This window comes from Sinohyriopsis cumingii, chromosome 11 (genome assembly GCF_028554795.1).
Source record: "Sinohyriopsis cumingii isolate HCF-2022 chromosome 11, ASM2855479v2, whole genome shotgun sequence".
NCBI lineage: Eukaryota > Metazoa > Mollusca > Bivalvia > Unionida > Unionidae > Sinohyriopsis > Sinohyriopsis cumingii.
In genome coordinates this window covers 33,502,837-33,525,434 of record NC_142971.1, presented here as the reverse complement: position 1 = coordinate 33,525,434, position 22,598 = coordinate 33,502,837, and the positions used below count along the sequence as shown (strand labels likewise).

The window sequence follows — 22,598 nt, the reverse complement described above, 5'->3', positions numbered from 1 at the left end:
ACACCAATGGCACAGTATATGCCCACCCCATGTTTAATAGTCTTTGATGTAGATAACTTAAATTTTGTGCAGTAACAATTTTTCTTCTTTCAGTTAAAGTGACCTTGATCTTTGACCTTTTGATAACAGAATGAATAGGCTTCCTCCTTTCATTCAGGATTTTTGTAGCACTGTCAAGCTTATAATTGGATATTTTTGGATACACCAATAACACAATGACATTATACTATCAATCTTTAAATTGAAGTCTAGGCATTATATTTTAATCAGGGATTATACTGGGATGTACCAATGTCACAAACTGTGTTTTTCTTATTCTTATTGGCAATCAAATTTAATATGTAACTTTTTGGGCAACAACATTTTTGGCTGTTAAAACTTGTATATACAATCTTGGGTTTGTAGTGAGAAACTGAAAGGCACCATAAAAGGAAACCACAAACATGAATATAAAATGCACTAGAATTTATCAATTGCAGAGATTCTGTTACACCTGTATTTGCTAAAAATCTGTCCCTGCACTGGAAACAAAATAAGTCTGTCGTTATTTGAGTTCAAACAAACTATATACTATGTTTTAAATCCTGAAAATTGACTATCTCAACATGAGAGTTGGCCAGAAGCTGACCTATTCCTTTCATTCAACTGTAGTCCCATATCCCAACTGACTTTGAACAGAAACAAAGCACCAGATGAAGAGTCTGCTTATCTCTTTGATGGATTCAGGTGTTGAAATGGAATATATATGCGATACAATTCTGCCTTCTTGGTATGTTAAAATGGACAACTTGCAGTTAGGGCTGGAGTTCACACAGATATGAAATTAATGAAACAGAGTATTGAATAGCTGCTGTAGTTTAACAAGTGAGGGTGTCTAGAAGCCATTCTCATCATTCATAGTTGCTGTCAAAGCAACTCCTGAAGCCATCAAAGAGATAAGATGACTCTCCGTCTGGTGTTGCCGTGCATGATTAAATGTTGGTGTGTTAAGCAATAAAACCAAGATGTAAAGGCCCCATTATTATCTGCTGGAATTTATAGCTCTCTTGGAAAAGCCATGCTCCTCCTATAACCGACCTCATTTTGTGAGACTGTTGGTTACTGTGAGGTCACTCCATTATTATAACAACAGCATTGCACAATAAAACCATTAACAGAATACACTTTTGTTCCTATTGTTCAAAACAAAATAATGAGAGAATTGCTTGGTCACCTCTTCTTCACTCCACCCCACCAACAAATTAAAATTTTGGAGGTTTTTTACATTATAATTACAATCTAAACTATGACCTCTCTAAACTCACTTCACCTTATATTTTCCATAATACCACCCCATGCTAGGGCTGTCACTTTCCCATAAATCTGAAAATAGCATGGATCATAGTTCCCTAAGAATTTTATTCTTTATAGTTCTTTTTGCTTACCTCTGGTTATACAAGTAAAGTAATCGTCTTCTCCATCCTTGACTTGCAAGCCTCTGGCTCTCCTCTTGTCAGGGTGGTGCTTCAACACCTTTTTTTTGTCTGTAACAAAACAGCAGCTAAATATCATAAATTTAAGACTCAACATATGAAAACAGTACAAAAGTCAGTGGCAATCTCAGTATCCAGGGTAATTTATAATTAGTCTTCATAGCCGCAAGACTTATATTCTGTTGATGGTGATGTTCTCCTTTCCTCAAATGTGATAATTGAGTCAACTACTGGTGCATACATCATTTACTGCACCACTATAAAATTTGAAAGATCAACAATGAAAAAAATGTTTACATCCTGATCTAAGAGCTAGGAGAAAGTAAAATCAAGAATCCCTCTAAGGGATTGATGCTCTACAGTCAACTAAAATAAAACCATTTAGTCTTATTAACTGCTGAGTGCTGAAACCAATTTTGATAACCAAAATATTTTTAAGTTAGCTACTGAGGCAGCCATACTGAATGTAAGATTGGCACCATTTTCATTTATGTCAAAGCAGACACCATTTGACAGCTTTGTTGAAAATGTTATGCCAACTTGACCATCCATTCAGGAGATTTATGATTATGTTGTAAAGGATAAAAATGAATTTCTCAAAATCAGATTTTGTGATATTTGAAAGATATGAGTGTTCAAATGTTTTTTTTTAAAAGCAAGAATAACTATTTTGACCCCTTCTTGTGGTTAATCAAGTGGTGATAGAACACAGTCTAATATAAAATTCATTTAGCTAACTGAGCTCATCCAGAGACTGTTACATTATCTATCATCAGATTTTCCTTCACAATGAAATATGTGTCTCAAAATAGTGTTGCCATAGTTTCATTTTCCCAGTCTTTCAAATGCCATAACAAAAGAGTTGCTTTTTGCTTATTTTCAGTTTCAAAGCAATCTGCATGTTCACTAAATCACACAGGTCTGAAAAAAGCTCACTTTATAAAATCTGAAACACCTGGACCAAAATAATTGTTCTTCTGCTTGTGTGTTTGACATAACTCATGAAACATTGTACTCCATGTTTTTTTTCACATCTTGGCCACGAGAAATGATCCAAAAACTTTTGAAACTTCTTGTCTATTCAAGATTAAAATCTTCATCCCATCTGCCTCACAAACTCTACTTCATTATGGTTAATGCTTTATGATCTATGATAACTCAGAGAAAAACATTAGTACTGTGTCTTTCATATGATCTTTTTCATTCTAAAGAACTTAATCTGCTGCAAACTATGCAAACAAATTTACTGAATTGACTGTTGTTACAATGAACAATCAATAAGTTCTGTTTGCTTTATTTTCCTATTTTTCTATGTCCGTTCTTTTACCTGCAACAAAGCCACAATGGCATTTATTGCTATAACAATGTCAACATTGTCAAAGTGATGATTCAGTTTGATACTTAACAGTATACACAGCAGTACATACAGGACAGGATCCCTAGGGCACGGCAATGTATACCTTCAGCTGTTTTGTTGGTAGGATCAGGGGCAATTTGGAGCAATTAAGATCAACACTCACAGCAATCTGACACCTGACTTACAGCGATATATCATCCTGTACTTATTTTGTTAGATATGGAGTTTAAATTATTTGATTTTACAGACAAAAAATTAAATATATTAAAGAAAAAGAAAAAGATTTAAAAATCATAATTACAAATGTTTGACAATGTATTTAGCAGTCAGACAAAATATCCCTACATGTGCCATATTACCATCAGACATGCATAGCATACATTAGGAAGAATAAGAGAAAGTGAAAGCAGATATATATATATATATATATATATATATATATATATATATATATAAGGAACACAAATCATATGGCATATAACAATCATTTCAAGTGCAATGGATCCAGCAAGGGATCACATGTGTCAGGGATTGATTAAAAGGGATTAAAAGAATTATTTTAAAAGAAAATATGTCAGCTGCAAAAGATGCTTTTATTTGTGCATGACTGTCTTTTTCTAATAAATAAAATTGTTTTTTGCAGCCAACACATTTTCTTTTAAATAATTCTCTAAATTTGCTTAATAGCCTATAATGACTACCATAACAATGAAATATCTGGGATATAATTTGCTCTTACATAAATTTACATAAAATAACAGATGTCTTTATGGCTCATCGATTTCTAGGGCAATACATATATTTTCCAGTATCAGCAACAATTTGAAAAAACTAGTTGAAACATAATAAAGTTAAAGGATTAATTCCTGTAGAAACAGCCATGTAAAGTTTTGCAAACATAACCATTTTTCTGTTTTATTTGTTTGTCTTGTCTATTTTTTGTATTTGATTTTGAAAAAGACTCATTAAAGAGTCGAAAGCACTCAAGCTAGTTAGATACTAGTTTTGCACTGTTCATTGTCAGGTTATTGCATTTATATATATATATATATATATATATATATATATATATATATACAAACTCAAACACACACACAGACACATATAAGTTCAATAAGATTTAGACAGACAGATAGTTACAAAATAAACTATTTTTGTTAAAAATCATACATGCTCTTTTTATCTGGTCCTCTGTCGCCTTGTGACGCAATTTGCTCAGGCCCAGAACTTCATAATGATCCTGACTCTATAACAAAAAGTATACAGAGTGTGACTGATTTTTCTTTTTAATATAGGAGTGGGTTAAAGAAAAAAAGTTGAAAATATTTTTATGGAGAATCAGGGTATTACCAGAATAAACACTTTTGATAAAGCAGTCTGTGATATATACAGCAAATTCATTCTCTTGCTTACAAAAGAAAAACAAAAATAAAACAAAATTACTAAGCTCATTATTTTAAAAATTAATTAATATTAAGTCCTTGAGTTTTCACTAAATGTATGTCTGAAAAAGATGGCAGCTTTTGAATGGTGTTCAAAATTGCAAATGGCTAGTAAAACTATACTAGCATATCTGAGGTTATTTTAAATCACAAGGAAAGGTGTCGTCCCAACTATCATTGCCATATTCATCAGCTTCAAAATGTTTTGTTATCATTATCAATATCATCATCCATCTTAATTTACTTTCCATTCCTTGGGGTCCAAACTAAGAAGTAAGGATTCATTTTCTTCATCATCGTCGTCCTCTTCTTCACTTTCTGAGGAGCTGGAACTGGACACAGATCCCTGGGATAAGGTGTTTTTATGATGCAGACGCATACATAGTGCTTCATAAAACCGTCCCACTGGCTCAAATTCTACTTTCACTGGAGCTAAAGACAAAATAAATACATTTGAAAAATTAATAATCTTTATACAACTTGCTGTTTATGAGCGTAATCAACAAGGGTGTGATCAACACTTACCTCTACTTCAAGTAGTTCTTGGCCTCTTTTCTAAGTAGTTTTTTTTGCAAACTTTTTTGTCTTGACATTTGAGCTTTTTGCACTTTTCACAAAATTCTGACTTTTCAGCAGCAAAACCTACCTCTCTGGCATAAGATAATAAAAAGAACACTCTCTTGTACAACATAAAAGTTCACATAAATCTTGTTGATAATTGTTATTTTTGGGTCTTTTTAAAACCATTATTCTTAAAACCTGCTCAAGTGCTGCTTTTTGTATTCAAAATGATAATAACAATAATAGTTGTAACTGATAAAAAGTATCGTAGTTCCTTCTTACTCCAAAAAAAAACTGGCTTCAGTATAGGTTAATAAAACTAATTACCAGTTATAACAGTATTTTACAAGTTAATATTTCCTATACTCACCACACAAAAAAGCAAGACCAAAATAATTTGAATCTGAGCCATGGAAAAGCTCTGTTCTGTCTTTTTTTATTATTTACTTCCTTTCTTTGCTTACATAATATGAAGAATTTACCACTTAAATTGGCTCATTTTTATCTTTCTTTGAAATGAGGCTGGATTTTTAAGTCCCTTAATCAAATGGACTAGTCATTGTTTGAAGCAATATTATTTATGGTTTACTGTCCCATTTTATCTTCATATGGCTTTATGAGTTAGTGTTGCATGTACAACCTTCAGAAAAGACTCTAAGAAAATGTTATTTGAAATTACTGGTCAGAATGTGAATATCAGTCTACGTATGCAGTTCTATAAAGTCAGAACTGGTACCCATGAAATCTCTGATACTATGTATAGTTTGATGGAGTTCTTCAACACACATCTTTATTCACATTTACTTTAATCCTTTGATAACCATAAAGTAAAAAGCATCACTCACTTTGAATGTCATTTTACATTTTAATACATTGGCTATTGGGCAACAGACAGAGTATAATTTAGGTTTTGCACATCAAGTGATAAGAAACTGGGTATAAAATCTTCAATAAAGAGTACATAATCAACCATTCTTGATCCATTAGGAAAGTGACATATTAACTTTCCTCAGTAATCACATGGAGTACATCATCATTTCCTTACTCTAATGCAAATACCAGTAGATTGTTTTTACCATGTTTATTTTCTTATGTCAGATGAGTTTCTATACTGACAGCCATTAGACTGAGGGTAAAGTTTATAGTGTAATGTACTGGGTGGTGAGTCATTTGACAAAATTGAAAAAAGGTCAATCCTAATTGTATTGTTTTTTAGTTATACCAGGTGGCTATGGTATCAAGGGTCTTAAAGTTTGTGATTCGCAAATAAGTAAATAAAAACACTTACCTTCTAGACAGTCTAGTTGTTGTATTTAGCTCTGTATTAAAATGTATTTGATTTCAAGTTTAATTCAGATGATTGAAGGAAATGATTGATGAAGAGATGCCATGTAGATTCCAGGTTATCAAAAGGGCATTAATCTGATATCGTGGTAATAACGAAAATATATTTTTACAATAGCATATACTTGTAATAATGTTGGAAACTAGATGTATATGCTGCACAAAGTGTAAATATTTTTAAAAAAACGGATGATACCTCCATGGCCTTTATTCTGCCACATGTATCCTCCAACAACAGAAACTTGTCAGAGAATTAAAGAAATGCATCTGTAACCATCTGTGATAGAGAAGTAGTGCTGGGATTGTCTGTGAGAATGGACCACCAACATGAGCATGAAAGTGTTGACCACAGACTGTTTAAACCAACCGCCTGTTCCAATGAAAAGTAAATCATGTAAAACAAAGTATTAAATCAATACCTGTCAATTTCAAAATCAACAAGAAAACAACAATTGTCCATACTTAACAACCTGACTCATATTTGCTAATATAGTTTTGATTTCTTTGTTCTGGACAAATACGGTAATCATGTGATCTGATTCTTGCATAACATTTTTGGACATTATCAAATGACAAACTGGTTAATCGATTTATTACAGTGATATAGATTTTAAGAAGATATTGATTCCATTTTAGAACATTGGATATGACCATGTTTGGAAACAGTGATATTCATGGGTGCATTTTTTTAAACGGTCTTCTTGCCAGCAATCCCGATATTTTCCTGAAATCAACTGGTGATGCAAAACTAGTAAATTATGGTCATATAGTGTATATAAGATAAGCAAACAATAGGTGTTGCTATAAAATCCAAATACTATAGAACCCATGATATCATGGGAACCTAACCGAATGTTACCAATGATAATGATATACCCATGTACAATTGGACTATTTCTTGTTCTAGGTTATCTAAGTGTTCTGTAAATTACTAAGTGGGAATTCAATGGGTGGAATACAAGTATTACATAAAAAGATGTCCTTATCCCAATTACAAAGAATACGGGGGAATTTAATATGTGGAGTGTATGGTAGCTTCCTATGATATTGTGGGTTCTATGGTATAGTAGTATTCAAAGTTTTCAGTATTTTTTTCTGCATAGCACCACCAATCGTAAATTCATCTTATATACACTACACGACCATAAGTTACTAGTTCTGCATCACCAGCTGATTTTGGGAAAACCTCAGGATTGCTGACGAGTAAAAAAAATATACCCATGAATATCACTATTTCCAGATAATGACTATACCCGATGTTCTCAAATAGAATCTATATCTTCTTAAAATCACTATCACTGTAATAAATTAGTTGACCAGTCTGCTGTCTCATAATGTCCAATGATGTTATCATAGAGTTATATCACATGAACCAAGTGAATGAATCTGTGGTATCAAATAAGAGTCAAAATGTGAATTATGGACAGTTGTTGTTTGACAGGCGTTAATTTTCAAACCTTCTTGCACATGATTTTTTATTTTTCATTGGGAGTTGTTTAAACAGTCTGAGGTCAACATGTACTTTCAGCCTCACATTGGTGGTCCATTCTCAGAGACAATCCTGGCACTACTCTCCCCATCACAAGTGACTACAAATGCAGTTGTTTAATTCTTTAATCTCTCTTATAAGATTCTGTTGAACAGCACATGTGGCAGAATGAGTGCCATAGAAGTAGCATCCATTTTTCAAGTTGGTTTACACTTTGTGCAAGATATACATCAAGTTCCCAACAATAGACAAGTATATGCCATCATAAAAATATTTTTTGGGTATTACCATGATATCAGAGTAACTTCCCTTTCCATTATCTGGAATCTACATGGTGTCTGTTTATCAATCATTTCCCGCAGTCATCTGATTTAAACTGGAAGTTAAATGCATTTTAATATAGAGCAAAGATCAAACATAAATAGACATATAATATCTTGAAGGTATGTGTTTTTATTTGTTTATTTACAGATCACAAACTTTAGGACCCATGATACTATAGCACTCTGGAATACTATTCCTACCACTTAAGACATATCACATCCTATTTTTGTTTTGGTACAATGTCTTACTGCCTAATAACAGCATTATGCAGCACATTTTGAGGTTGACTGACATCAGAAAGAGAGAACAAATTTTCAAGAATATCTCTCACACCTGGCAGCACATACTGAAGCTTTTCCACAAATGAAAGTTATATTGATTTAGTCCAATTTTATTTACTCTGGTGTCTTTCTTCAAATAAATTCAAATTCTCACACAAGCAAATGGATGTGTTTTAAAGTTTCATAGACTTAAATTTCAGTTGGTTGGAGAGTGATGAAAGCTGAGAATGCCAAAATTGGTTAAAAAGGTTTTTAAAATATCTTGAATGAAACAAAACTATCTAAACACTTTCTTCATTATTAGTATATTTGTATTTGTTTTGTTACAGACGCTTTCTTCAACCTAATCCAATTTCAGCCTTCCCGGCTTATATTGCATTCCAACCAGCTGAATGGAACAAGAAAATGAGTCCGTTTGGTACTATCAGATTTTGATTTCATCAGGATAAAGACAGCAAAGTAAGTATAATCAATTGGATTTAAATTTGGGGAAGATTGTCTATATGTCCTGCCAAGTGTGTCAGATATTCCTAAAAATGTTAGCTCTCGTTCACCTGTCCGTTGACGGTGGAACACGCTATACAATGCCGTTATTTAGGCAGTAAGAAGTAGCGCCAAAACATAAATACAATGTGATACATCTTACCCTGAAGGACTATCCGGTATACTTGCATATTATATTAAATAATGGATGAACAGCTTCGAAGAAATATCAAAATGTATGTGTTTTACCTCTTGATTACTGTAAGTAAATCATCATGTCCTATAATTTACATCTGCCGATATAAAGACCATGTTTAAAACCATGCAGATGAATCATCGAAAATATGTGATTATCGGAAACATGTTACCATGTGTTCCTTAGTTATAAGTTTACAACCTGAAATCTTTCCTGTAATACATGTTGTAAATTCTTCCGGCGCCGGTGGTAGAAACACAACTGCTGTCATGGTGAAATACAATTAATTAAATTGCCACACACGTCGGTGTCACACAGCTAATCTAAAATATTCAACATCAACCCTGGCATGAAATAAACGCTTATTATCCAAATAGCTATTTACTGATCACCAAGCGTTTGATCACCAGATGGTTTAAATAATCCTCCCGTCTGAAGATTCATAAACTGGACATGGCTAAACTACGGATGGTTAATGTCTAAATATAGCAGCTCCAGTCCAGTGCAAAAGCCTTTGTACGATTTTTGAGGTAGGTAATCATTGTTTACCGTTTGTGTGACTGTGGATTTTCATTTTCTGAATGGACTATGTGACCTATGTTCAGAATTGAGGTAAGATTATTAGGGTACATTCTGCTTAACGGTAGAAAAAAATGCACGAAGGTTAAAAGAAATAAATGAGGCACTTTAATATTGCTTGTTCGTATGTGATCTTTTGACGGAATTTGTACGGAGGTGTGATGAGTATAGTGATAAAGTATCAAAAATTTCTATTATTTTTGTTAATTGCAAATATATGCCGTTGCATTTATAAATGATAACCAGTGAAAACTGTACGTCTTCTAGTCCTACAACGTAAGACACATCACCTGATAGTTTTGTTTGGGGGTGGGGGTGATAGCACTAAAACACAAACAACATGTGCCATGTCTAACATTGTAGGACTAGACGTTTCCTAACTCGGCGGGGAAAAAAGTAATGTTTCAGCTATTCGACGTTAAAGAGTCACGTCTGTGTCACGCCATCCTATCGTGATGATGACAGGGTCAACCCAGAAGTAATACTTGAACTGCTACTGTTGTTGTTGTTGTTGTTGTTGTTCTCCTCCTCCTCCTTCTTCTTCTTCTTCTTCTTCTTCTTATTATTATTATTATTATCATCCCATTATTTACAGTCCATGGCAACCATGGAGTATACCATCTTATTATAATACCACCTATAAATTATGTTTGTAATCCAGATTTTTTCTGTGAGATTGAATGATTCAAGCTTTTGTTTAAGCTGGTTCCATGTAGAGATTATATTGAAAGGTTTACAAAAGTCCTTAGGCAGTTTTACATCTGTTGCTAGATACCTAAAGTACAATATGAGGTCATTTACTGGACTTAAGGCTTATGTTCAAACTTTAGTCACTGCTCTGTTGTTTTTGTCATTTTGTGTTTATTGTCATTTCTCAGTGCAAGATAGGCTATACATGGTGGCTAATATAACTGGTAGAGAAGAACCTGGAAAAAAAGACTGGTAACAACAACTGACCTAAAGGAATCTATGCTGCTGCCAATTTTTTTCACATTTCCACATTGAATGAGTCCATGACTCAAACCCATGTGGACAGAGGTGAGATAGCAGTGATCGGTAAATGCAAGTGCTTTAGATCACACAGCCAACTGAGGCCCCCCTGACTGCACTTTTTATGTTGACCATATATATTAATTTCAATATGAACAACAGAAACTATACATTGTAATTAATTCTAACTGGTAGTACCTAGATTACATTATTGTAATTGATTAGAGGTTCACATATTTAATCACTTTCCCCTAGATTTTTGTTAGATCACCTGGTCCTTATGCCAAGTAAGTATATGGTATGGCTCTGCATCGATGGTGTGTTTCATAATTTGTACATCCATCACCATTTGCTTCGTACCACACTGATCAAACATGGAATATGGGTTCATATCATCAGTATGTCAGATGAGTTAAAATATGAGTGAAATTGTCTATTAATGTGGCAATCTTGCATCGGATTTGGCTGATCTTGTCAGCACTTTAGTAACAAGTTCTGATAGATTTACTGTAAAATTTAGTTAACAGGCTTATATCATCAAAGATATCCAATGAGTTTTATTCTAAACAGATTATATTGATTATTGCATATAAATACAGATTCAGCACAGTTAGAAATTAGTACATATAATAATAATAATAATAATGAGGACTCTGTATAGCACCTAATCTTTAGAAGCTCTAAGCACTTTACAACATTAGACAACACCTATAAGATAATAAACATATAATGATATGATTACAGAAACAAACACCATGAAATTAGAAAACATTAAAAAAACATGCTGAGAATATTTAAGGTAGAAAACATTATTAGGTCTTTAAGTTTGTTCTTGCAGTCGAAATAAGTGAGTTTTGAGAGCCCTCTTGAACGTGATCACTGTGTCTTCGTGTCTAAGTTCAGTGGGCAATTCATTCCACGTTGCTGGGCCCTGGTATGCAAAAGAACGCTGTCCATATGACTTTGTTTTCATAGTGTGAATAATGAGTATACGATTGTCAGAAGAGGAGCGTAAGTATCTTGCTGGAGTGTACACATGGCTGAGGTCAGATAGGTATGTTGGACTAGAGTCCGACAGTGAAACGTAGCACAGAGAACAAATTTTTTGTTTGATTCTGGATTGAATGGATAGCCAGTGTAGGGTACAGAGCAGCGGGGAGGTGTGCTCTGATCGTGGTACTCTAAGTATGATCCGAGCAGCTGTGTTTTGAACTTTTTGAAGCAGATATTGAGATGAACCAGACAGAATTCAGTTACAATAGTCCAGTCTTGAAAGTACTAATGAACATTATGATGGCGTAGTTCACTTTGTCTTTGTGTCTAAGTTCAGTGGGCAATTCATTCCACGTTGCTCGGCCCTGGCAAAAGAACACTGTCCATATGACTTTGTTTTCATAGTGGGAATAATGAGTATACGATTGTCAGAAGAGGAGCGTAAGTATCTTGCTGGTGTGTATACATAGGTGAGGTCGGATAGGTATGTTGGACTAGAGTCCAACAGTGAAACGTAGCACAGAGAACAAATTTTGTGTTTGATTCTGGATCAAATGGATAGCCAGTGTAGGGTACAGTACAGCGGGGAGGTGTGCTCTGATCGTGGTACTCAAAGTATGATCCGAGCAGCTGTGTTTTGAACTTTTTGAAGTTTCTGGAGCAGATATTGAGATGAACCAGGCAGAATTGAGTTACGATAGTCCAGTCTTGAAAGTACTAATGAACACACAAGTGTTTCATTGGCATCAACTGAAAGATATTTGCAAATTGAGCTGATGCGTCTCAGCTCAAGATATGCAGCCTTGCATATGTTCATGAAATGTTGGTGCAATGTGAGAGTACTGTCCAGAGTAACACCTAGGTTTCGTACTGATTGTGTGAATTTAATGTTGGTGTTGCTGATATTTATTGTTTGAGGTAAAGGATGTGAATGAGAAAGTCTTTGTGTTGTGATCAGAATGGACTCAGCTTTATCATCATTCATCTGCAGCTTGTTACATATCATCCATGATTTCACATCAGAAATGCACCTCTGTACACCTTGGATGGTAGCATCAACTTCAGTTGGGTGGCTAGATTTATGTATTTGGGTGTCATCAGCGTACAATTGGTGAGACACTGGATGATGATCTATGACACTTGAGAGTGACTGAGTGTACAGAATGAATAGAACAGGTCCAAGAACAGACCTCTGTGGAACACCACAACATAGATCAACTGGGCTGGAGTGTATTCCATTTGCAGATACAATTTGTGTCCTGTTGACCAAGTAGGACTTGAACCACAGTAAGGCTGTATCATGAATGCCAAATACATGCTGGAGATGGTGAAGTAATATATCATAGTCCATTGTGTCAAATGCTGCAGACAGATCAAGGAGGGTGAGGACTGTTATCTTTCCGCTATCCAACACAGAGAGAATGACATTAACTACATTTAGAAGAGTAGTTTTAGTAATGTGGCAAGGGCGATATGCAGATTGTACATTGCTAAAAAGACTGTTTGAATTTAGATGAGATACAAGCTGGGATAGAACAAGCTTTTCTAAGATTTTTTATATGAATGGGAGATTACTATGTAATGAGATCTCATTTTACAGTATTTTCCACCACTCCAGTGGCCTAGTGGTCAGATCATCCACATCGGATGAGGGAGGTCGCGGGTTCAAACCCCGGCTGAGTCATACTAAAGGCTTATAAAAAATGGTACTAACAGCTGCCTTGCCTGGCGCTCAGCATTAAGAGGTTAGTGTTAGAACTGGTCGGCTTGGTGTCAAGATACTGTGTCTGGGTGGGACATCATGCTACATGTCTGTGGCATGATGCCCTTCGTGCTAAACATCACTATAAACTACCACACTGCAGCTGTCGTAGCATTATGATTGAAAAAATTGTTATCGCTACAATAAAAACCCAAATTACACACACAGAGCATTTTCCTTTTCTTTCAAAAGAAAAGCAAGGGAAGTAACCCATGATACTGGCTTTTGAGAATCACAAGTTGAGTTCTTCCCTTTGCAAAACAATACAAACCTGGAAATGTTCAGTCTGCAAGAGGTTTGCATTTCAGTAGAATAGATATTAGCAAAATAATAAACCTTAGTGATTAAGATTACATTTTTTTATTTATAATTAAAGAAAATATATAAAATAGAGGTACAAGAAGTTGTGGTCTAAGCAGATAGACTACTTGCCTTTAATACGAGTTTGAGACCAAGGAACTATTAGTCTCAAGACACTGTCATAATGATACATTAATAATAAGACAGGAGTACTGGGTTCAAATCCCAGATCAGACCTGGTTTTTTGCCATGTTTTGTAAATAGGCAGGACACTTGACTCGCATTGTCAAAGAAAAACTGAATAATGTCCCTACTCAAAACATCTTAATAGCTTGCTTAACATAATTTTTAAAGATCTTAGATGGTTTCAATTATGAGAGACTATCCAAATTAATAATAATCTTTACAAAGAAGTTTTATCCAACAATAGTAAAGTAGTTCAAATGGACATGATATAATGTTTGGGAAATAATTTAAATAAGCTGTACTACACAGGACTTCTTAATGAAATGGTTAAGTTATATGTGTGATGTGATTTGGATTTTTAACGCAGCTTTAACAGTTTTTCAGTCATATTGCTACAATGTCTGCAATGTGGCAGTTTATTATTTATCACTGGGGCATCATGCCACAAACTGTAGCATGACCAAGTCACATTACCCTTACACCAGGCTGAGCAGTTCTAACACTAACCTCTTAATGCTGATCACCTAGCAAGGCAGCTGTTAGTACCATTTTTATAAGTCTTTGGTATGACTCAGCCATATCCAGGGCTGACGCTATAACCGTTCATCAATCTGAAATCAGTATGTTATCTTGATGTAAGAAAGAAACATCAATGACATAATATCATAAGATATCTAACTCTTGATTTCATATGATTTCATTAACTAATGGCATAATTCTGCAGCAAAAACTGTCAAACTAGGTTAAATTCTATTGAGTGAATATTTCTGCAGTGTGGCAGTTTATAGTGATGTCTAGCACTGGGGCATCATGCCGCAGACATGTAGCATGATGCCCCACCCAGTCACATTATCCTGACACCAGGCCAACCAGTCCTAACACTAACTTTTTAATGCTGAACACCAAGCGAGGCAGCTGTTAGTACCATTTTTGGAAGTCTTTGGTATGACTTGGCCAGGGATCGAACCCACGACCTCGCGCATCCGAGACGGACACTCTAACCACTAGGCCACCGGAGCGTTAAGTTATGTAAGTTACATAAGTAATATCAGACCCACTATGGCCTTTTATAATTTCTTAGCAAAATATTGTCCGAAACATTTGCGTTTATATTTTATTTGAACCTTAAAATACGGAGTTGTAATGTTGAATACACAACCGCTGTTGTGAGAAGACATTTTTGCACTTGCTCTTACGTATACTTGTTGCTTTTTGGTTTCTCATTTTTGTGTGAAGTTTCATAAACAAACAAAATTAAATTGATCAGTTGGCCATCACCAGCTCATCTGTCATCTTCTCCTAACTGCTGGGTGCAAATTAACAAAAGTAAATTGTTTGTTCTATTGGCCATCATTTGTCCATCTGTCTGTCATCTTCTAAACTGCTGAGGTAACATTCATGAATTTTTGTTGTTACATTACAATTGGGGTAACTGTCTCCCATACCTTGGGTCCTGAGGGAGTTAAAAGGTCAAATGTAGACAAATTTCAATTACATTGGTATTTTCCAATATTTGATTACCATTACCAAACTTATATGCAGTAATAGCAGTAAGACACATTCTTTATATGATTGATTTTACATCTCGGGATCTCATAGTGGAGGTGCTTGTGAGTACTTATTGTGGTATAGAGGGGCATTTGCAACAAATAGTAGTTAGATTTACAAAGGAGGGCAATTGCAGTTGCTTAAGTATGTATTTGTTATAACTGGAGTTTCATCGCTTGAAAGTAACATGAATAATACTGAAATATCATCATTCAATATATTTATGTATTTCCTTTTGGGGAAGAGATCATGCATGAAAAAATATAGGACCTGACATTGAGGAGGATTTTCAACAATTGCATGATTATCAGTATTAAAAATTAATGTACATCAGATGCAGCACAAAAGAAACATGCACTTATAATATGTTATTTGTAATGTATGTTGTTTAAATTTGATTACATATATATGTGTGTTAGAATTGACAAGTTAGAAGATGAATAACCATGACAAAGACAGATATTCCATCACAATTTTCTTCTTGCACCTCATGATCAAGTGAATATTATGCCCCATTATGAGAGAGATGTCTTGACGATCATAATCTTTATTGTTCACTTACCTGATGACTGTGATCTTACTCATGTACAAGTGCAGTACCATATTTCATGATCAGTTAATACCAACCACTAGGTAAACAATTTCTTCTAGTTTTGGTTACCACATCCATTGTCAATAATATTGCTAACAAGAAAATTTGTTGTCATTTAAAAATTTCTTTTAATTTATTAATCAACACCTACTCATAGTATCTATCACAGGTGAATGAGAATATATGTATGCATGTATACTGGGGAATTAGTTACCAACACTTATTTAAGTTTATGAAATATTTATTCACAGACATTGCATAATTATGACTACACATCAGCCTCATCTTGTCAATGACCAATTAAAAATGAAGTTTCTCTTGGTGAACACAAACTCCACAGAACTTCACTATATCTTTTGTCTACATTGAGTAGCATATTTAAAACTCCTTCATATCCACTTTATACAAATGAAGATTTCAAATATGGTCATTGCTCCACTGAACTAATAACTTTACACCAAACTGGATTGAGCTGTATTAATAATACACTGTCTTGGTCATTGAACTCACTTACATTCTCTCTCTCTCTCTCTCTATAAGGCATGCAGCTATTTTTATTGCAATTTTTGTCATCACATTCAGTGACTGACTGATCTTGACTTATTGCTGTAATTAAAGTTCCTATTGGTCAACTCAGCTTGGGGAAAGGAGGAGAAGTTACTATGTTTCCAAACTAAGAGTTGCATTGTCCCTACTATCTGTAAGACTCTTTGGGTTGCATGACCACTTGGGGACTTAACTAGTGTGACTATGTGATTTGTGACCACTTCTCCACTTGAAATGTCCAACTTCCTTCCTGGACCCCTACAGTTACCACTGGCTTACAGGCTTTTAAGTTAATTTGACACATATGACATCCTGTCATCTAACACTGCTTTTGTAGTATGGCAGATATTTGGAAAGCTTTACGTCATTATAACATGCATCATTGTAAAGTAACTCCAGATATAACACAGTATCACTATGGACCCCATGGCCAAAATGCTACCAATGTATAATAAAATGAGTTGAAACAAAAACAAGGTGAAGCTTATTCTTATATCTTAATTTCCTTTTCAACATGCCATTATTTATCATATTTTGATAATGCCTGACATACTGTAGATTGGTATATTAAGACATACTGCCAATTGGTATATTAATTAAGCTTTTGCTCGATATACTGTATCATGTTCCATACGTATTGTGTTTCTCAATATAGCACTGTCCCATATATAACATGGTCATGGGTAATTAAACCAGACCACTGTGTTATAACCAGAGAGATACTTACTTGACCACTTAATGGAAGGACTTAATAAATCCCAGCTGGAACTGTAAGATTAATAAAATTTGACATATTCAATGCCCAGATGAAAAAAACCAACCGACTAAGGCATGGATTTTGGGTATTAAAAGCCGCATATTTAAAATCTTACTCTTATATTACAATCCAGGTAGATTCTTGTTCATGATTTCATACATGCAGTGTTATCTGATAATTATTCTAATAAACAGGTAAAAAACATTTATTAATTTAACTTGCATACTTACATAACTATAACCTCCTAAAATCCACTCAGTGATATTTTGCCTGATGCATTAAAATAGAAAACCATGGCTTCTAAGGGCCGTCCATTTAATACGTATGCATGGAAGGGGCAGGAGGGTAACCCAAATGCATATACTTGCATATGGAGGGGTCTACTGATAATGTACATACACATAGGAAATGGGGTGGGGTGGGGTGAAACCTCGATAATAATTTGTCCAGTATGTAACCTGTTCAACTGGGTTCAGTGAGCGTTTGAATTTTAGCGGACAGTAGACAGACTGTTTAAAGTTACGCAGCTTATTTCTTTGATGCAGCCAGACATTCAGTGTCGGTGGACTATCTGTTTTATTAAACACGTTAATATTATTAATCCTTTATGGTTTCTGCATGGATTAAATATATGCTGTTCTATTGAAATCAGGGGGTGCGTCAAGCATCTGTACGCAGATGGGGGTGTAAAAAAATATGCATATGTATGGGGGGGGGTCAAGATTTGCCAGATTTTTGCTGACATACTACACAAGTGACAAAAGGAATTTAAATTATTTTAGTTATTGGTAATCTTAAATCATATAAAATATTTCTGGCTAAGTAAGATCAAGTATTTTCTTGGATAATTAGGTACCTATTTATGACCAATTGAACCAAACTTTGTTTCTGTTTATATACTTTGATTTTATTTAGTATGTTGAATTATAGGTCTTTACTGGTATAAAGGTCTTTACTGGTATAAAGGTCTTTACTGGTATATAAAGGTCTTTACTGGTATCAATTATGCTGACATAATAATTACTGAGTTTGCAGGCATCCAATGTACATGACAGTGCTGTGAATCATATGTACCAGTTTGTTTATTTGTGTGTCAGTCATGGGAATGCTGCACATTGTTTCAGTTACATCTAGGACAGTTGGGGGCCTCAAGGGGAAGGGTTATTACTAATTGAATTTCCTTCTGTAAATTATAAAATAATTCCTTAAGGTAAGAAAGAGACCTGTTAATTGGAGGTCAACAGTTAAGGTACAAAGAGAAATGGGTTTTGAAGAATAACATTTGTTCTAGAGTAAGTTCCTTCACCAAACTTTGTGGATATCTTGCACTAAGTATAATAAAAAAGACTACATTTTATGCACTAAAAGTTACAGGTCATGATATTGTTTAAGTGTAATAAGAAAGTAATGGTTTCTGCACATTTAAGTTTAGTTGAAGACATTGTATCTTATCCAAGGCCTTGGTAATTAAGACCCATTGGTCAGTAAATCTCCAGAGTGACCATTCACAACTACTGCTTTCATAGAAGACTATTAAACACATTGTCGGCAGGTAATATGCTATTTATGATAATCTTGTTATTCCATGATCTGAATTCTGTTCTGCCTACTTAAGGCAGCTTGTTTATTATCCAACTACAGTGTACATTTGTTATGCTTTTGACTTAACATTGGTGTATTAAATGCCAAACACTTGAAATTTATAGTTATATACTGGAAGAGTCTCTTGAACATTTTTAAAGACAAGCTTGTTCATGACCAGTAACAATAACAGCTTTAGTCCTAAATGATGGTTTTCAGCCAAAGTTTAAGAAATGACCATATATTTGTTAAAGATGGTGGGAGGTACATTTGTGTGAATTAATGGAGCTTTTCCCTTTTTTTAAACTAGTACAAATGAAAATATCAGTTTTCTAAGCATTAAGATGTATGGTATAGACCTTTTTCAGGAAGTCAGATCTGGGTTTTTCCACTCCAATATTAAATGCAATCAGCGTAGCGCAACTTTTAAGCGATTGTCATGAACATAGTGTATGTTCGTGAAGAAAGTTTCAAATTTTTTTTAGGTTTGACATCTGTACAGCCTTCACAGAAATAGTACGTTTAAAAATCATGAGTAAATAGTTCAATAACCTGCCTAAAACAGAAAAGTAGATATGAGCACAGAAAGCATGAGAAAGGACCAGGAGAGCAGACAGGATTTGTGGACCCTAGGAAAAATTATCCAATAGGTCCCAGTGAATCATAAATTGAAACAACGGTGGACCCCTGACCGTTGTGGTCCCAAGGAATTTGTCTTACTCAGTCCGCAGTCCTGGATATCACTTACAAAGTTGTATGATCCATTTCTGAAAGGAAAGGGGTGGGTGGACAATTTTCGTATGTAACCAGAATTACAATTTATATAAATCAACATCTATTTAGATGATTCTTCAATACTATATACTTGTGAAAATATGAGGACATACAAATCTCTTTGTTGCATATGATTAATTTCATAGTGGATGGATGCATACAGGTGAACACAGCATTATCAATGCCAGCGTATCAGATCCCAAGCCCAGTCAGAAAAGCCACACGAGTTACACATAGCTGATAGTACTGTAGCAACTGGCCATTGCATATGTATCTCAGGATGAGTTAACTCATAATTATTATCCATATTTTTGCGTGGAGTTAGCAAACTAAGGAGAGAGAGAGAGAGAATAAATTTCTTAGCCAATCCGATGTATCATAAGCAGTTCTGGGATTCACATTCATTCCCATTTAATTTATTAACTAAACGGCAAGCCTTTGAGGAATCTGCTTAATATGTGATGTGCCACCTTTGGTGTTCATTGTTTGCTGCTAATTAGACAAGTTAACTTGTTTATTTTTGGATTATTCATTACCATGCAGTCATGGGGGGGGGCGCAGTTTTGAAGAGAGTCACGATGCAGTAACATAAAGCAATAGATAGTCATTTATTGTTAAAAAATAAGATGTTTAGATCACTCAAGTTGCCCGACGTAAAATGCATATGACCATACTGGATGCGGCTGTGGGATAGGTTTGGCCAGCTGAAAATAGTATCTGAAAATGATCTATAGTTCTTTCCTCTTTTTTCAGCAACTTTATGATGACACTCCCAAGTGTTTTGCTCTATCCCTTGATTGCACTGGCAACCACAGTGACAGCAGCTTCTCTTATTATATATCTCAAGTACCCAGTGCTGTTACTCCAGTTTTATTTTAGGTAAGTAAATTTAATCAGAGGCATCAAAACATTTTAACTTTTCAAGTGGACAGTTCTTTTGGAATGGGATTGTGGGAAATTTAATCAAAGAACTGGGCAGTCATAGGGTAACCATACACATCTAAATTAATAATTTACCAAATATTTGGTGCTGCTATGACTGTCCCAGTCTGACTGTTTCTAAGACATTAGAAACCCCATGGGAATTATATTCCAACCAAAGTCAGATGTATGTAAACGTACTTGTTTAATTTATTAATTATTTTGGCGCATCACTTCCTCAGCAAACCTGTCATAATATACTACATTTTTATGAGCTTAACATTTTTGGGCAAATTATGAGAGACAGCTTATTTCATTGACATTTAAAATATTATTGCCCAGGGATTCAGCTAATGAAGGTCCCAACATAAGATAGTTCTCAGTTTCTCTTCAGGTCACCTCAGATTGTTAAGGTGGATTTCTTAATTACTTCCAAAGGTGGTGCCTGTACACAATCAGACAAATCTCAACAAATCCTCTCAATTAGCAGTTAATTGCTCATCAATAGTTGTTAACATGACCAATTTTTTATGCATCAGTCAGTACCATTCAAGCCTTATTTATGATTACTCTAAGATAACTGCTAATTCTGTTGCATTTTTGTGATATTGATTAGTTGTTTGTTAAATCCACGAAGTTTAACTTGAGCAGAAAGTGGTAAGGATATACTTTAAATATCAGCCAGTCATGGCTAAATGTAATTGGTGAGACTTGATCATTATCGGCTGTAAGGTGAATTCTCATTAATCTAAAATAAAATAATAACTATATTTGGATGATATGAATTCCCCAGCAAAGTTCGAAATTGGGAATTCAAGGCAAATGGTTAGAATACTTTGATTGGCTGGAAATTGATAATGACTTGATGAAGTTGCACAAAGTTTGCTGTGATTCAAAAACATCAAATGCCTTTGCTAAAGATGGTAGAGGTTTCTCAAAGTTCTCAGAACTAAAAAAGAAATGAGAACTGGTTAAATTGTAAAAGTATTACACTGTAGCAGCCATGCAGTAAGCATACTTTGTTCCTGGATGTTGTGTGGCTACATGAATATTACTTGTCAAATATCTAAAACTTGAATCTGACTGATGTTAATTTTTGGTTACGATCCATATCAAAAGATGTATAGTGATTTTTGTATGAGCAGCCAGCTGAAGAAGTGTACTGTCAAGTAAGCATAGTTTATGTACCTTTTCATTCCAAATAAAGGATAAATAATGTCCTGCTCATGGCATTGTTCGTTTTTTTATTAACTGGATTTGATAATCTCTTCCCATACCCTGAATTATCTTTACTTCTTTCTCTTCAGTACACAGTCAAACAAGACAATGATAATTATCTTCTATCTCAAAGATCTTTGCCTTGTTCTATAATTTTCAGGCTATCACAAATAAAACAGTATGCTAATTATGTTCACAAATTTAAAATGACAATACTGTACCACTGAATATATTGGTGATGGCCATTTGATGGAGGTGCCTGAAAGAAGAAATTGGATTGTTTTCTACATGAAGAAGTCACTGTATCACAAAAATCCAAATGTTCTGAACTAATATGCATATATGAAAATTTAGTTCTGTTAAATTTTATTATTGGTGGTACCTAAAATCATTGTTCATTTTTATCTGTTTACCCACAATGAATTTAAATAGTAAAAACATTTGGAAATCTTGCATTGAAAATGAAAAAGAATATGGCTCATAGAGATTAGCTTGTAACTTTGTTTCATGATAACATTGGATCTCACACAGTTAGTGCATAAGCAACAAACTAAAGTCAGTCAGAACTGCTTTTACCATTAGACAGCAATTTGTATTCTCATTGCATATATACACTGACCCATTAAAACATTCCATCCTTATGCAAAACTTATGGGCTTTGCCAATTTTTGTTTGCTTGTGGATCCAGTAGTGGTGTCTGCTTTTTTTTTTAGTACATTACCTCTCATTTTCATCAGTCAGTATTTTTAACTGAGTTTATTTTTATTAAAAATGCAGTTGATGCAAGCTTGTACCCTTATATGCCATACTATGCTATGAATTCTGGCATAAAAAGAAAGCTGGTCAATCTTGTGAACAGTGTTAAGTCTGGAATTCAGAAAGTTTCAAAAAACATGGTTGTC

The 22,598-nt window shown here is 34.4% G+C and overlaps 2 protein-coding genes across 3 annotated transcripts in view; one reads left to right on the top strand and one right to left on the bottom strand.

The window, feature by feature from the left end:
* LOC149787883 (dnaJ homolog subfamily C member 2-like) overlaps positions 1-9,290 on the bottom strand; it is a 48,085-nt gene extending 38,795 nt beyond the window's left edge. Inside the window, exons 1-4 of the mRNA XM_089974123.1 lie at positions 9,151-9,290; positions 4,516-4,703; positions 4,000-4,075; positions 1,425-1,523 (exon numbers count right to left, since the gene is read on the bottom strand). Of these exons, the coding sequence (XP_089830249.1) occupies positions 1,425-1,523; positions 4,000-4,075; positions 4,516-4,703; positions 9,151-9,220 (433 nt within the window). The 5' untranslated portion in view covers positions 9,221-9,290. The remainder of the gene's footprint in view (positions 1-1,424; positions 1,524-3,999; positions 4,076-4,515; positions 4,704-9,150) is intronic.
* Positions 9,291-9,344: 54 nt separating this feature from the next.
* The window catches only part of LOC149787882 (monoacylglycerol lipase abhd6-A-like), a 35,413-nt gene continuing 22,159 nt past the window's right edge, over positions 9,345-22,598 (top strand). Inside the window, exons 1-2 of one of the 2 annotated variants that reach the window (XM_089974125.1) lie at positions 9,345-9,479; positions 20,311-20,436. In XM_089974125.1, coding sequence (XP_089830251.1) covers positions 20,318-20,436 — 119 coding nt within the window. In that variant the 5' untranslated portion in view covers positions 9,345-9,479; positions 20,311-20,317. Of the gene's footprint in view, positions 9,562-20,310; positions 20,437-22,598 lie in introns of both variants that reach the window. The other variant, XM_089974126.1, reaches the window with a different exon arrangement.